The following is a 15601-nucleotide window of genomic DNA, read 5'->3' as shown; positions in this document are numbered from 1 at the left end:
AATAATGAGGGCAGGCTACCTCATACATGTGCTAGGAGTGAAGGGGAATGCCTAGAAAAAGATTCAGTTTTGGTAGCATGAAAGAATAACTTGTGCACCCAGCACAGGCTGTCTCTGGTTGGTTATGCAGGAGAAAAAAAAATGTGCTCCTGCCTAGAGCCTTCCTCTCCACTCCCATCTCGGAGGATCCCAGGGCTTCCTTTAGATGTCTCAGGGTCTTCAGACTTTGCTCACTCATTCATTCCCTGTCTAGGGGGTGACTCTGTGCACACAACCTTCTCAATACCTATCACTAACAAACAAATATTTAAAGAAGTTTTATTTAAAACATTCCAGATGAGTGTCAGCCTTAGCCGTGCAAAATTTGTACTGGTGTGAAAGTATATTGAAGGTATTGTTTCTTTGCAGATGGAAGTTTTTTGAGAAGTATTTTCCTTGACTTTCTGCTTCACTTTATAAGGTAGTATTTGGAAAATAAAGCCTTTGTTTTGTGACTTTTTTAACTTAAGAAAAATATTAATAAATAAAAACCTTAAGAGTACTTTATAAGCGTTATCTTCTTTTACAGCTGGAGTATCTGTCTCATAATCTCTGGTTGGCAAGCAGCAGCTGGAGGGAGATAAATTTTCTTCACCAGGAGAGGGCTCTCACAGTCTTCTGTTATTACTGAACTTGGGAGCAGAAAGACCAGAAGGTGAAGGTACAGAAAAAGTCATGCAAGACCTGCTCAAATCAGGGTATGTCCACCAGTATGCTATAGATACTATAAATGTTAATCTTAAATAAATAAGGCAAATTATTCTCAAGTGTTTGTTTTTTTTTTTTTTACAAAAGGTGAAAAATAAGGATGCTGTTGCAGCTTAGCTCTATTGTTTCCTTAGTATGACTGTTGTTAAACAGCACTAAAATATATAGAATTCAACTTTCTGTACAGCACCACCAATATGCAGATGAACATTACTATTGGCTTTGCCAAGGAAATCCCACAGATGTGTGAAGACCCTTCCTCTTGGGGTGCTTAGTGTGGTTTAAACACTGTTATGAAAATAGAAGTTAATGTTTCAGAGAGGAAAAAGGATTTTTTTTTTCATATTGTTTATTACTTTTTTGCCATCCTTCAAATAACATTGTGTGTCATGAAGAATAAATTTATAAAGTGATACAAACATAGAATCAGCCTGGCTGTGTCTCCTCTTACTATACCTCTTATTTGTTAAAAATGAATGTATAAAATCTTTATACGAATGCTATTGCATAAACAGAGTAACAAATGCTGTCTTTATTTCTGTTATAAACAATCAACAGCAAGGTTATTTGCATTTCTAGCAGTAGTTGAACTATGCTGAAATGAACTCTGCTTTTTAGTTCTTGTTTACCATAACAAATTATGGGTTTACTGTAAGCATTATCTCATGAAAATCGTGCATGGAAAGGAGAAATCAGTTTGCTATAGTGCTTGAACTAAGTACTATAACCAAAGAAAATAAACCATTATCAATTTATTTTGTGTTCTTTACATGAAAGCCTTTTCTAGTCTGGATTGTTTGTGGTTTTTCTGGGTTTTTTTTTTTTTTTCATTGTTGGTTTGGGTTTTTTTTGTTTGTTTGGTTTGGGTTTTGTCAGTGTTCCTACTTAAGAACACAGGCTGGAAGTTATATTTCAGCAAAAACAACCACCAAAGGAAAAAAACCTTTACCTTTCAGGTATTCGAACAAGTGCCAATAAGTTGCAGTATTCCCATAGCTTTTATCTGGATATCTTGATCTAATCAACCTCTCATTTTGACAGATGTGCCTCTGTTCTCTTGAATCATTTTCATGGTAGTAATTCATCAGAATCTTTAATCAGGATCACACCTGTTGTGCTATGTAATGGAATGTTATTGGCTGGGGTAGAGTCAATGGATTTGGCTGGGGTAGAGTTAATATTCTTCCCAGTGGCTGGCATGGGGCTGTGTTTTGGATTTGTGCTGAACAGAGTTGATAACACAGAGATGTTCTTGTTATTGCTGAGCAGGGCTTACACAGAGCCAAGGCTGTTTCTGCTTTTTGTACTGCCACACTGGGGAGGAGACTGGGTGTTCTTGGGAGGCTGGGAGGAGACACAGCCAGGACAGGTGACCCCAGCTGACCAAAGGGATATTCCAGAGCAAAGGACATCATGCTTAGTGTATAAAGTGGGGGGAATATTTGGAGTGGTGGTGCTTGTCTTTCCAAATCACCAGCATATGTGATGGGGCCCTGCTCTCCTGGAGATGGCTGAACACCTGCCTGCCATGGGAAGCAGTGAATCCATTCCTTGATTTGCTTTGCTTGTGTGTGTGGCTTTTGTTTTCCCTATTAAAAGGTCTTCATCTCTGCCCCTGAGTTTTCTACCTTTTACCCTTCTGATTTTCTCCCTAGTTCCACTGGTGTGGGAGTGATCAGCAGCTATGTGGTACTTGGCTGCTGACTGGGGTTAAACCTCTACATGGAACAATAAAAATTGAGTGAATACCTTAAAAGCAAAGGGTAGTTCGGTGCTGGAGCCGTGTTACATGGTGAAGTTGCTTCAGTCAAAGCACATATCAGGTATGTATGTATGATATATAAGACTCCAAGGACTTGTAATAAATTTATCTTAAAATAAGCAAAACTGCATATCCAAATATCTGCTTTTTTTTAGTATTATTTTCCCATGCAATTAGTAAGACTAGGATCCTGGATGTGTTGAAGTAATTATTTAGTCCTGCATAGACAGATTTCTTCATTCCACTTCATCTCTGTGAAGTGATTCCCTGTTCCCTCTCTAGCAGTCTCACACAGGTGTCTTCCACAACTTTCTGGAAGGTCTCCAATTTTAGACTATTTCAGATCAAGAGGAAAAACAAGTACCACAGAGTTTTCAGTCTCATTCACTGCTTTTTTTATCCAGCTCTTCTGTGAAAGGAACAATATTTGAGGGCCCCTGCTGACTGCAGGTGTGATGATGTGCGAGGGGGAGATTGGTGTTACATGCTCCTGAGAGCTCCTGGGAAATAAGTAATTTTTCTGACATAAAGGGCCTTGCAGCAGCTTTCCTGAGGAACAGAATCCCACAAAACCAGTAAGATACAAGCTGTGCCCTGAATAAGCTTCAGTCCCTGAATGGTCTTAAGGAGCAATCTCAAGTAGAGCATATTGCAATTTAGTTCTGCAGAAGGAATGAGGTTCTGAATTTCACTCGTGATGTGCAGTGTGGCTCAGATGAGGCTATGCTATCTGAAATGTGTTCTCATACTCCAGGATATTAATTGAGAGAATGTATCATCGAGGCTTCAGACAATTACCTTTATGAGTTGTGCCTTGGAACTGATGGAGTCTTAAGAAATACGTAATTGTTTTGCCTGGTTTTGGTCCCTGTAGTTATATAAAAATAAGTTTAATTTTCCTGCAGTAAACAACTTGCACTTTTCCCAGTTGTGCTAACATCACAAAAAAGAAAAGAAAAAAAACAAAACCACCAAACAAAAACCAACACAAAACCAGCAGAAAGTAAAAGTTTAGCTTATATTCTGGCCTCTTTTGCAACTTCTTAATCCTTTGGCCAAGAGGTCAAAATCCTTACGAATGTTAAGTGAACCCCAATTTGGTGGAAACATCATACATCCAAAGAAATTACTAGGAGTTAAAATAGAATATGATTACCACCTCCTTCAACATAATAAAATCTGGATGAAAATCAACTGAAAATCTGGTAGAAAGAGGCACTAAATTTACTTGTATAGGGATGGTTTGATTTATCTCCTAGTTTATCTATTTTTCTCTCAAAAAAAAAAAAAGATTTATAGTTAAACTTATAATTAACCAGTCTTGTGGTCTGCCATAAAATGGGTTTTGCATCTTTGTGGTTCCGACTGAGACTGATGAGATGAACACTGCTTAAGTATCATAAAGTTACTCCTCTGGAGAAATTTTGTACCAGAAGTGTCTTTAAAATAATTTTGTTCACAGGGACAGTAATAAATGTTTCCTGCTCGAAAAATGTCCAATTAATCTCCAAGTGATACAGATATGATCCTTCTCCTACTAAGACAAAGGAAGTATTTCATGAACTGGATGTAAGAGCAGGGCCAACCTACTTTTGACTCAAATGTCAAATCACTGTTCAAATAACTTCCCAGAGGATTACTTTTAAGCCTTATTATTAAAAGGATCATCTTAATGTGACTACAAGGGCAAAATGAAGCATTCATACTTGTTCAAATGAACCAAATTTGGACTGTAGCACTATTTTGGTTTATGGTATTTCCTAAGATTAGCATGTAATGAAGTTATTAAATAACTTTACAAATGTTTACAATATTTTCTCTTCAAAAATAAACAAGATTAATAAAAGTCTGACTTGTATAGTTCTATTAGATTCATAACAGTGGTGCCAGTTGTGATCTTAATTCATTGCTCAGCTCTTAAAAACACAATGTGACCACATCTTCCTGCCTGCAGTTATAGTCTTTCTGAGGAAATCAGGATTTAAGACTTTTTACCAAGGACAAGATGTATCAGGCTTTTTTTTTGGTCTTTTAACTGAGATGAAGTTTAATAAGGGGGCCAGGAAATCATGGTAACCTGGTAGAGCACATATTTCTAGTATCCCTGGGCTCGGGAGATTTAAAAATAGATGCTGTGGTAAGATTCACTGGCCCAAGTGTATGCTCTACTATGATGACACAGATTGTCTTAATGGCACAGCATGATGCAGTCTGAGTGATCTCAGCAAACCTATCTTTATCAAATGGGTGGGAAGAAAATGCTTTTGTGTTAAAGGAAAATTTTGAGAGGGGTAATTTTGAAGGCATTTAAACCCATACTCACTTATTAGCTGTTACTTCCTGAGACTCAAAAATTTACAATAGGCTTCTGGGTCACCTGTGGGATTAGTAATGTCCAGTGGTACTGTCACACACTCACTGCTCATGGCAGGTGCTTGAGAAAGGTCTGGCTTTGATGCATTGCTTTATCACTGGCAGAGTGTGGATCTGCTTTTAGTTCTCTTTCTCTCTTTTGTTTCTTTTCCTGGAAAAGTTACTTCAACTGAATATGAACATTAACAACAGCTCTACCTACTCTCAGTGTAAGGGCAAACTTCAAGCAATATACCTTTAAAAAGGTGTATATGTTTTTGGATCAAAACAAAGCAACTGCAGGAGTCTTCATCACATATTGCATGTAAAAGGCTCTAGAAGAAAAAGAATACAGGAAGTTTGTATTTAACTGTATACGTAAAAAAAACCCCATGAAATAAAAGAACAAGAACCCTGACCTCAGAGATCACATGTGGTCAAAAACAGTTCAAAAATTTACTTAATCATCTTTAAAATAATGAAGTTCATGATGTTATACCATTATTCCAGTCATCTGGTGGAAGAAAGGAAGTGACGTGTCTAGGACAAGAGTCCTGCCACTGCCCTAAGACAGTTCCAGATTGTACTAATGTATTTTCTGGAAAAGACTTATAAATAGTATAGGCATAATTTAGCTTTCAACAAAACAAAAGGTTAAATTCCTGAACCTAACAGTATTTATGAAAGTCATCTTTCTGGAGACTATGATGTTTAATACTGTTTGTCTTTTATGCTGCAGAGAGATATTGGGACTACTGTGAAAATCTATTGATATCTTTTTTTTTTTTTTTTTCAAAAGTGCAGTAAAATCTGACAGACCCCTATGGATAACAGAACGGTTTTTTAATTTGTTATTACTTTTGCACAACAGAACTGGATCCTATCTCAGCATGATTGGAAGTGAACACTTTTCTTCCTGACTATGCTCCTCTTCTTGGTTCTTACACATCTGCAAATCAATGGATTGTTTTTTCCCCTTTTCCCAGGTATTCATATTTCAGAGAAGGAAACATTTGGTCATGAGACGCTCCAGGAACAGGGCAACCAGCTGCCAGTAATGTGGTTTTCCTGTCCCACTGACCTGCCTGGGACAGAGTTTCCCCGTGAGGATTCTGCACTGCCTGCTGAGGCTGCAGCTGCTCTGGGCCCATGGCAGCTGTGCCCAGCTCTCCAAGACTCTGTTGCCATGGCACTGTGGGGAACCACAGGGGCTCCAAACCCCTTCACCACAACCTCACTAAATACACTCCAGTGTCAGCCCGTGCAGACCTCCTCTCAGCCATGGTCACTGCCCTGGCTGCCTCAGGAATGACCTGGACATGCCAGGGCATCTGCTTCTTCTCCACTGAAAGAGAAGGGGCAAAGGTGAATTTTAATCTTTGACATTTGCAAAAAGTCAACTTTGTAAATTGTATTTTGTAGAACTAGGAAAACCAATTATTGTTATGTGAGTCTTCCTAAGAATTTTAACATTCATCATACACAAAGACCATCTGTCTGAAAGCCTTTTTTTTCCTTTTTTTAAATTAATAGAGAGGAATTACTCTACCATTACAATCCATTCTTCTAACTCCAATGGATACATGGCTCTGCAGCTGCTGTTTCCTGATTGCATTTAGTGGATGCTATCAAAACAAAACTCCTATCTTCCCATTTATTAGATTTTTAGTTACAGAAGGGGTAGACTTTAGCTAACCAAAGTACTTGGTTATATGTGCTACTTGAAAATCCATTTTAATGTGCTTTGTTTTCTAGGAAGTGTGCATTATCTATATCTGTACCTGCACATATACCTGTCTACATATAAGAATGATAGAACGTCACTGGATATTGTGGTGAGATAACATTTTTCCCACACATATTGGAAACAACACCACGCTGCCTGTCCCTGTTGGCTATGAAGCTACAGAAACATTTGCTGCAGCTCAGACCAGATGAGGCCTAGTAAAGAAGGAGGGGGAAATAATCTGGGGCTGGTAAGTATATATATATATATATATATATATACACTTTGCATTTGTGCTGTGAAATATGACTTAGGGAAGATACCTGTGATTTAAATTTGGAAGCAAAAGTACTAGTCTGGTTAAAAAGGAGAAAAGGAGAGAAAACATCTGTGTGTATGTGTGTGTGTATGTGTATGTGTGTGTGTATTTGTGTGTTTGCACACGTGTTCACACACATAGAATGACAGAATGGGTATGGGTCAGGTTAGAAGGGACCACAGTGTGTCACATCTGATCCAACCTCCCTGCTCAAGCAGGGTCTTCCCAGAGCACATGGCACAGGATTGCATCTGGACAGAGAGTATTTCCAGGGAGGGAGACACCATACCCTCTCTGGACAATCTGTTCCAGCGTATGGTCACCCACACAGTAAAGAAGTTCTTCTTCATGTTCAGGTAGAACTTTCTGTGCATCAGTTACTGCCTGTTGCCTCTTGTCCTATTGTTCTGCACCACCAAGCAGAGCCTGGAAACATCCCTGTGGCACCCTCCTTTTAGACACTGACAGACATTGATGAGTTCCCATCTCAGTTGTCTCTTTTTGAGTCTGAACGGGCCCGGCTCCCTCAGCCTGTCCTTGTAAGAGAGATGCTCTAGTCTGTTCATCATTTTTCTTGTGCTCTACTGGATCCATTCCACAAGCTCCATCTCTCCTTTGTCCTGAGGAGCCCAGAATTGGACACAACACTCCAGATGTGGCCACACCAGAGCTGAGCAGAGGGGCAGGATCACCTCCCTTGCCTGGCTGAATGTTCCTCCTAATGCACCCCAGGACACCATAGGTCTCTTGGCCACAAGGGCACTGCTGGCTCGTGGAGAGCTTGGTGTCCACCAGAACCCTCAGACCCTTCTCTGCAGAGCTGCTTTCAGCAGGTCACCCCCACCCTGTCCTGGTGCAGGGACAGGTTATTCTTCCCCAGGGGCAGGATCCTGCATTTGTCTTTGTTGAATTTAAAAGTAATCAACTCTGCCCCTCCCCCTGCATCTGTCAAGGCACACATGCACATGTTTATTTGAAAGCTGTTATACCTTTCCAAAGCAAGTGGGTCAGTTATAATGAAGTGCAGTCAGCTTTTGTGTTTTGGTAAAGGAAGAGAAAAAATTCCTGATGTCTTTCTATTTTCTTTTTCTTTCCACTATCATTTGCTTAGATAATGAAGGCCTACTCTGATCAGAAATGTGTTGTATGTTCAGGGGTGTCATCACTGTGAGAATAAAGACATAACTATAGATAAATTCAGGCTGAATGAAAATGACATAAAATGACAAGCCAGAGTGAAAATTGTCTGAGGAAGTCAGAGATAGGTTGTATTGGGTAAATACAGTAAGATGGAAACAATCAAGGCAAGAACAAGGACCCTCAAACCCGTTCCAGGGAATAAGGCAACCTAGGAATAAGCAGCAAAGCATCTTGCAAAGAGATTGAAAACTATGAGTCAAAGAACTAAGGAAAAATATTTTCCTAATAACATCCAGAGAGCTTTCATTATATTAGAAAACAGTCAAAGTTGGCACTGAAATAATCTCAACAATAATTATTTAGTAAATGATATGTATTTTATTGTAGTTTTATGACAGTTAATACTGATATGTCTAAGTAGTCTGTCTCACATTTATTACTCATTATATATTCTGTATAATTCCAAAGTACAGGTTGCCAACAATTTGGGTAATGAAGATGGTATTCTGGTTTTGTACACTGGGCATGATTTCCTACATGTAACAGATAAAAGAATATGATAACATATGCATATATTTCTGCCCAATGCAAGAAATACATGAAGCCATAGAACTATCCATCCACAAAAAAATGCTACTAATCACAACCAAGTCACACTAACTAAACTAAACTAAACTAATTTAGCTTTTACAGCTCTACACACCACTAGGCTTGAAAGCCATACTTGTTTGTTTTACTTTATCTTGGGGCACATAAAATCATGGTATTTGGCAGCACGGAATAAGGGACATTAAATCAGCTTTTATGCTGTTGTTAAGAAACCCATAGAGAATGGGATTCAAGCAGCAGGACATCATACCCAACAAATGGCATATGCAATATACTAATTTAAAGTGCCTGTTGGAAATGAGAGTGGCATTAAAATCTGTGACAATGTGGAAAAGGTGAAGAGGCATCCAGCTGAAGCCAAAAACTAGTATTAGCACTGTCAGTCTGCAAAAAACCCTCCTCGATCTTGTCTTAATTCTGATGATGGACTGGGATACTGTAATCATGTTCTGGATCTCTGTATTTTCTTCTGGTTTCATTTCAAAACAGATAGGGATCCCAGGGATGAATTTACTGGAGGAAAAGAGCTGGCTTTTTTCTGTGTCAGAGGTTTCTGGGACATCTCTGGAATGAGTATCCTGATGATGCCTTGAAATAGCTGGCATCACACTTGAAGTCTTTCTACTGTATCTTCTGTGGTGCCTTCTGCCAAAGGCACAGTTCCACCGGGAATATCTGGAGGGTTGAACCTGCGTGCCAGTGCTCTTAGAGGAATGAAGAGTTAGGTTTATCATCTCCTTTTCTTCAAACTTGTTTTCCTTGTTTGACAGCCTAGCACCAATGCTCCTGCAGACGCTGGTGTGACTGGCGGTCAGGCACGCCAGCGGCAGGATGTACTGCATGAACAGCAAGGCTATCGTGAAGGCGATCCTGTAGGAATCAGAAGGCCATGACTCGATGCACAGCAGCCTGTTCTCCAGTCCCTCTAAATTCAGAGTTTTGCTGAGGTCCACGGTTTTATGGAAAACGGGCAGAGGGGAGCAAATTGTGAAGCCAAAGGCCCAAATGATCACTATTAAGAAATAGCCTTGTTTTGCTGTGAGATTGTTGGAGAGGGGATACTTTATCATACGGTACCTGACTGCAGCAATAGATATTAGCATCAAAGTTGAAACTAGGACTGAGGCACACTGGAGGAAGGGCATTACATGGCACATGACAGTGCCAAACATCCATTGGTCAAGCAGGACAGATGTCAGCGTGAAAGGTGAACAAAACAGCACAACCAAGATGTCAGAAAAGGCCAAGTTTCCAATAAGAATGTTTATTACTGTCTTCTGCTTGCACTTTAGTAGGGCCATTAATATAAGTAGATTTCCCACAAAGCCAGCCAGACTTATAAGTGTGTACAGCCCAATAAGAAAGTACTGCATGTCATCAACACTACTCTTATAGTCTTCCCAGGCAGAAAAATTCTTTGTTGCAGAAGAGGTGTTCTTGGTATGTGTGCTGTTGTTACGGTCTTTGAATTCTAAATCCATTTTACAGTCCTGCTTAGAACGAGAAAGGCATTAATTAGCATCTGAAGAAATTATGATATTGCTGTTAATCAGAATGTAAAAGTACATAAATTTACCTTTTACCTCAATGCAAATAAATTACTATTGATGTTAGTCTACTGTGAGGCAGATCCTGCATAACGTCAGATCAACATGAATTAGCTAAGTAGGTTTTATCATTTGGTGTTCAGCACTCCTAGGCCTCCTGCCTAGATGTTCACGTGGGAGAATGGCAATTTACAGGTCTGCATTATGATGCTGCCTTTTAACTGTGTTTTGCTGCAGAACATAGTGTCAGGCTTTCCATGAGGGAACAGTTAACTACAAAAGCAATACACCTCGAGTCGGTGAGATTACTCATGTGAATAACAGCCCATTGATATGAGTAAGGAAATTACAGTCACCATCTGGGCAGATGGCTAATCATTATATCATTACAAATTATAAAGAAGGCACCTGAAAATGCATATGCTAACAACTGCAGTAGTATTTCTTACCTTGCTAGTAGAGAACTAACACAAAATAGGTGAGAGCTTTCAAAAAGGATCAGGAAATCCACTGTCAGTAATCCAAGATGGAATTCCTGATGTGGTGTGTGTAGAAAACATCTTCTACTAAGTGCTGAATATAGTTTAACTGTGTTCAAGCAGAAAGGAAAACTAAAAAACACCTAAAGTAATTGCATGTAATATAGAGAGGACAGTGTTAACTGGAAGCAAACTACACACAGCCATTTGAAAATTCAGTGAACTACTTATTCAGCACAGAATTATCTCATGTTACACCTAGATCAGCACAAAGTTATTCTGCCTACTGAATCCTCATATATTAGTCTTCATTTTAGAACAAACAGAAAGACATGAGAATTCCTTTCAAACCTCCATTTACCTTAAACACTTGCATGTACTAGAGCTTCAAAGTCCAAATTCCCTAGAGTGCCAATGTTCTGTATAAAACTGCTTAATGTTTAGAAATCTTACATAAGAGAAAACAAAAAAGGTCTACAAACCCAAAGCATATGTCAATAGATCAGAAGGCTGCATGTGTCACCTGAAGAAGGCAGGGCTCTTCAAGACTATAGCAATCCTCAGTGAGCTGTACCATGCTGACATTTTCAAAGTGCAGTAATATTATTTGGTTCCCTCCACATGTGCAGATGTGCTCGTTCCTTCATATCATGTGTGTTCCTACTGTTACAGTTTAAGCCAAAGGGAAGCTCAAACCATAAAACAACCTGAGAATGTTCACTAACTATTGTGATGTGAAGGTCCTCCAAGTAAGAGAAGAGATATACATATGCATATATGTATATGAAAAGATCTTGCAGGTAATATGTTGGAAAGAGGTGGAAAGAAGTCAGCCTTCCCAATTTGCCTCAATATTAAAGTGCTTTTTAACAGCTAAAACAGAATTAAAAACAGGATACATGAAATTAGATAACCTAAATATTATAATTGTGTGCATATGAGTAGAGAGGCATGAATGCATATAATTTCTGTTCAGTTTCTTCTACTCTTTAATGAAATGGTGGAAAACCATATAATAGACGAGTACTGTTATCTGAGACTACATTTGCCTCTAGACCAATTTTAAGAAGCAGACTAGAGATTCTGTAAGTGATCTACTCTCTATTTCTACATTGATACAATCAGAAGTTTTCATTTTGGTGGGTTTCTCTTTATAGAACTCTTAGCTCATGAAGTAAATAGCTTTTTATTTAATTTTTCTGAGCTAATTTCTGAGTTGCTAGTAACCAACTGAAAATGGTTGTGCACCACACTGACTTCCTAAATCTGCTGAAATTTCTTTATATTTCCTAAATGTAACACTACATAAATTTTTCTGCATAACCTTTACCCTGAATAAGGTAATATAATGCTAAGAATAAGACCAAGGAACAAAATTTTATGTAGCGTTATGTTGTAACATGTTTAATTAATTAATGTTTACTAAATTCTTCTTGAAGGTTTAAGTGAAAGATTGTTGCCAGGTTCTGTGGATTTCTACACCTCCACATAAAGCTCTTGCACAATGGATTTAGCAGAAGGGTTCATTGTGTTTATAATACAAGTTTTGTGTTTAAAAACAAAAAGAAAATGTGCTGGTTTTCTGAAACAGACATATTTTGTTGAGATGCATCAGTACTGAAGAAGTTTAGCAGGAGTGCCTCTGAAGTCCAGATCTCTTCAGATCATGGCTGGACACCAAAAAAGTCTGTGAAGCATAGAAATCCCTTCTGCACCATCTTCCTATAGTCACAGTTTCAGAGTGACAGCAAGACAGAGAGGGAAGGAATAACAGTGTAATCTACTGGTTTCAACAGACAGCTGCTGTGCTGGCACAAGTTCCCTTTGCAAAATGTCCAAAGAGAATTTTATTTTCATTTTGGACATGTAAAAAGAAAGCAGACTTTCCCCCCTAATTTCAAAACATGCCAAGTAGATCTCTTGCTCTCTGAGCTTTTTCTCCTGCTCAAAAAGAAACCAGTTGCTATCAGTCTGAGTGCCAGCAGCAGTAAAGATGCAAACAGAAGTTTTCCTCCCATATCATTGATCTCTAGTTCCCAAACTCATCTTCACAGGGCTGTGTGCACTTATTGGCATTTATCTTCCTGCTTTGTTTTAACAGCTGCTTCTATTCTCAGAGATTCACTCACCCTCCCTCATGTTGGTTGGTCAATCCCAGTGCAGCACGTGGCTGTAACTTTCAGGGAAATGGAAATTCCTGAAAATGCCATTGTAGAAAACAGAATTAACTAATATAGCCCCTTTTCAATACCTTCACCTCATATTTGAAGTGTATTTCTAAACTAAATGCACAATAGTGCCAGGATGACTTGCACCTCTTTTCAAAGCTCAGATTTAGTTAATCTGAAGGTACCTGCTGGAGGTTTTCTAGCTGTAAGCTCCAAACGTTGGATCCCTTTCACCTCCTGCATCTATCAGTCAAGCAAACGAGGATCCTGTTCTGTAATGCTGGTCTGCACACCACACATTCCTGACTGTGCTCAGCTGCACCTGTGGGAGCTCATACCTGTGAGCTCTGTGTGGGCTTGCCTAGGTCTCCTGTAGTTTCAGTGGAATGCTTGAGGCAGGAGGCTAGGTTGCTCAAGGCAGTAGAGACTGCAATTTTGTGGCAGGATCCAAGGGAGATTCAAATATTTACTGTAAGAGTCAAATGATTGCACTCAGCATTTAGCTGAGTTAGAGGCACCAGATAACCTGTGCTAATTTAACATATTTAATATCTTATACTTAACATCATCTTTTCACTTACAGCTGTCGCTGAAATTACAAATTCCCTAAACCATAATTTAGGACAGTTAACAGGCTGGATATTTTATTTCTCTATATATTTAAAGGGAAATTTTCAAGAACACAAAAGTTAGGCAGGCAACCATCATCCTCTAAAGGCAATTGTTTTTTCTAGAAATGTTCCTTTAATTAGATGAGATACTTATATTACGGTTTATTCATGGATAAGAGCTTATATCCCACAATATTGATACCTATTAAGTTATCTCTGACTGGTTGGTCCTTGTACACTCCAGTCAGTTTAATCCTTGCAACAGGGCAATTAATCTTTATAGCTGTGAACGATTTACAGTCTTGGATGACCTTTCTCTATGTTAAAAGAAGAAAAAAACAACCAAAAAACCCCCCACCAAAAAATCCCAAAAAACAAAAACCCCCCAAACCCCATGGTGAACACATACAGAGAGGAAGTACATTGTGTAAAATCATAAGAAGTACAACCTTTCTACCCTCATAATATTGGAGAAGTATCAAGACTTCACTGAAAAAATCAGAGAAGGTTTTTAAGCATCTACACAGACGTAAATAGTTAATATGCGTGGCCGTTACTGCACGACCACCAAAGGTTTAGGAAAGCACTGAGCTGTGTTGTTACAGCCTAAGAAATAATACCCTCACATCAATACAGACTGAGATAACATCCGAGACAAAATCTGAAACCACTGAAGTGTTGCATTCACTACACAAGCTAAGGATAAAAAGCTGCTGATTCTCATGTTCTTGTTCATAATGTGCAACAGCAAAAACTAGCCTGAGAACCTGGAAGAATGCAACAGATTGAAATTACTTCAGAAGTCAAAAAACCCCTATTTTTGTACACATTAATGGTATGCCTATTTCTATGTCTCACCAAAAGAACTGCAACATTATCCCGGAAAACAAGAATACAACTTCCCAAATTATGCCAAAGCCAACTAATAAGATTGTATGTCCAGCTCCAAGGAAATACTATGGAACATATCGCTGGCCAGAACAGAAAACTTGAAACGCCTGGCCACATTTTTTTCCCAGGGAGCACAGCAACTCCTGGCTCGCAAAAGCACCAAACCACCCCAAAACTGAAACGACTGTTGTTTTTTGCCCTTCCACGCCTCCCTCGGGAGCCACTCTGTACCGCCCCGCGTCCGAAACCGCGCTCCCGTTCTCAGCCGGGGCCGCCGCGACGCCGCCACCCCCGGCAGGGCTGATGCGCTCCCCATCCCCGGGCGCTCGGTGGCAGGGCGGGGCCCCGCGCAAACTTGCGCGGCCGCCCCGCGAGGGGAGGGGAGCTCAGCTACGCCGAGCTGAGCAGAACCGACCTGAGCTGAGCCGAGCCGAGCCGAGCCGAGCCGAGCCGAGCCGAGCCCGCCGTGGCGGCTCCGCGCCCGCCCCGCGTTACCTGCGCGCGTGTCCCGCGGCGAGGAGGGGCCGCGGGGGCGGCGCGGGCGCGGCGAGGCGGCGGCTCCGGTCCGCGCTCACGGCTCCGGAGCGCACTGACGGCTCCGGTCCGCGCTCACGGCTCCAGCACGGGCGGGCGGAGCGCGGCTCCGAGGAAGCGGAGGGAGGCGCGCAGCCCCCAGGGCTGGCGGCGCATCTTACGGGGAGCTCGCCCGCGGCCAAGGGCCGGGCCCCGGGGCTGGGGGTGCCGCTGTCGGCGCCGCACTCGCCGCCCGCTCGGCTGAGCTGGGGCTGGGGCTGCAGCGCGGGCGCATTTCGGGAGGCAGCTCCAGGCAGCCCTGGAGCCCGGTATTTCAGCGCTGCACGGTGTGACACTCAGAGTTTCCATGGAAATACAGCGAGACGGTAAATACACCTTTTGCGCTCGCCGGTGCTTGGGGGATGCTCTCAGTGCCTCACCCGGCACTCAGGGCACGGCGTTTTGCGGAGGTGAAACGCGCTGCGAGTCTCGGGACATAGCGCGGTGCGAACACAGACAGGCAATCACAGAACGCTCATCAGAGTTCCCTTCGCTTCGGCTGGAGCAGAGCTCCGGAGGTTTTTATCCCTGCTGTTCAAATACCCTTTAATTTTTATTTTAGAACAGGTGGAAGGCAATGGTTTTCCCCCAAACAGTTTTCCTTGATGAGATGAGTTCGGTTCTTACAGCGCAAAATATCTGAGGGGTGGTTTTAATTTTATCTGAACAATCAGTGA

The 15601-nt window shown here is 40.9% G+C and overlaps 1 protein-coding gene and 1 long non-coding RNA gene across 3 annotated transcripts; one reads left to right on the top strand and one right to left on the bottom strand.

Annotated features, from left to right (window-relative positions):
• Positions 1-407: 407 nt before the first annotated feature.
• Positions 408-6801, top strand: LOC121331398. 2 transcript variants are annotated; one of them, XR_005952017.1, is made up of 4 exons: positions 408-460; positions 569-737; positions 2403-2570; positions 6617-6801. It is a non-coding gene; the product is annotated as an uncharacterized LOC121331398 (long non-coding RNA). The 2 variants fall into 2 exon arrangements; XR_005952016.1 differs by lacking the exon at positions 6617-6801 and adding an exon at positions 5848-6069.
• A 1920-nt stretch (positions 6802-8721) lies between these two features.
• On the bottom strand, positions 8722-10232 carry NPY5R (neuropeptide Y receptor Y5). The gene has a single exon (XM_041395794.1). The coding sequence runs from the start codon at positions 10134-10136 to the stop codon at positions 8805-8807; it is 1332 nt and encodes a 443-aa protein (XP_041251728.1). The 5' UTR covers positions 10137-10232; the 3' UTR covers positions 8722-8804.
• Positions 10233-15601: the final 5369 nt, after the last annotated feature.

The sequence above is a fragment of the Onychostruthus taczanowskii genome, unplaced genomic scaffold (assembly GCF_017590055.1).
Source record: "Onychostruthus taczanowskii isolate IOZ18803 unplaced genomic scaffold, ASM1759005v1 scaffold12, whole genome shotgun sequence".
Taxonomy (NCBI): domain Eukaryota; kingdom Metazoa; phylum Chordata; class Aves; order Passeriformes; family Passeridae; genus Onychostruthus; species Onychostruthus taczanowskii.
The sequence above is the reverse complement of the archived record's forward strand: the minus strand, read 5'-3'. Positions and strand labels throughout refer to the sequence as shown.

Coding starts and splice junctions, on each gene's coding strand:
- NPY5R (XM_041395794.1), bottom strand. CDS start 10,136: ATGGATTTAGAATTCAAAGACCGTAACAACAGCACACATACCAAGAAC.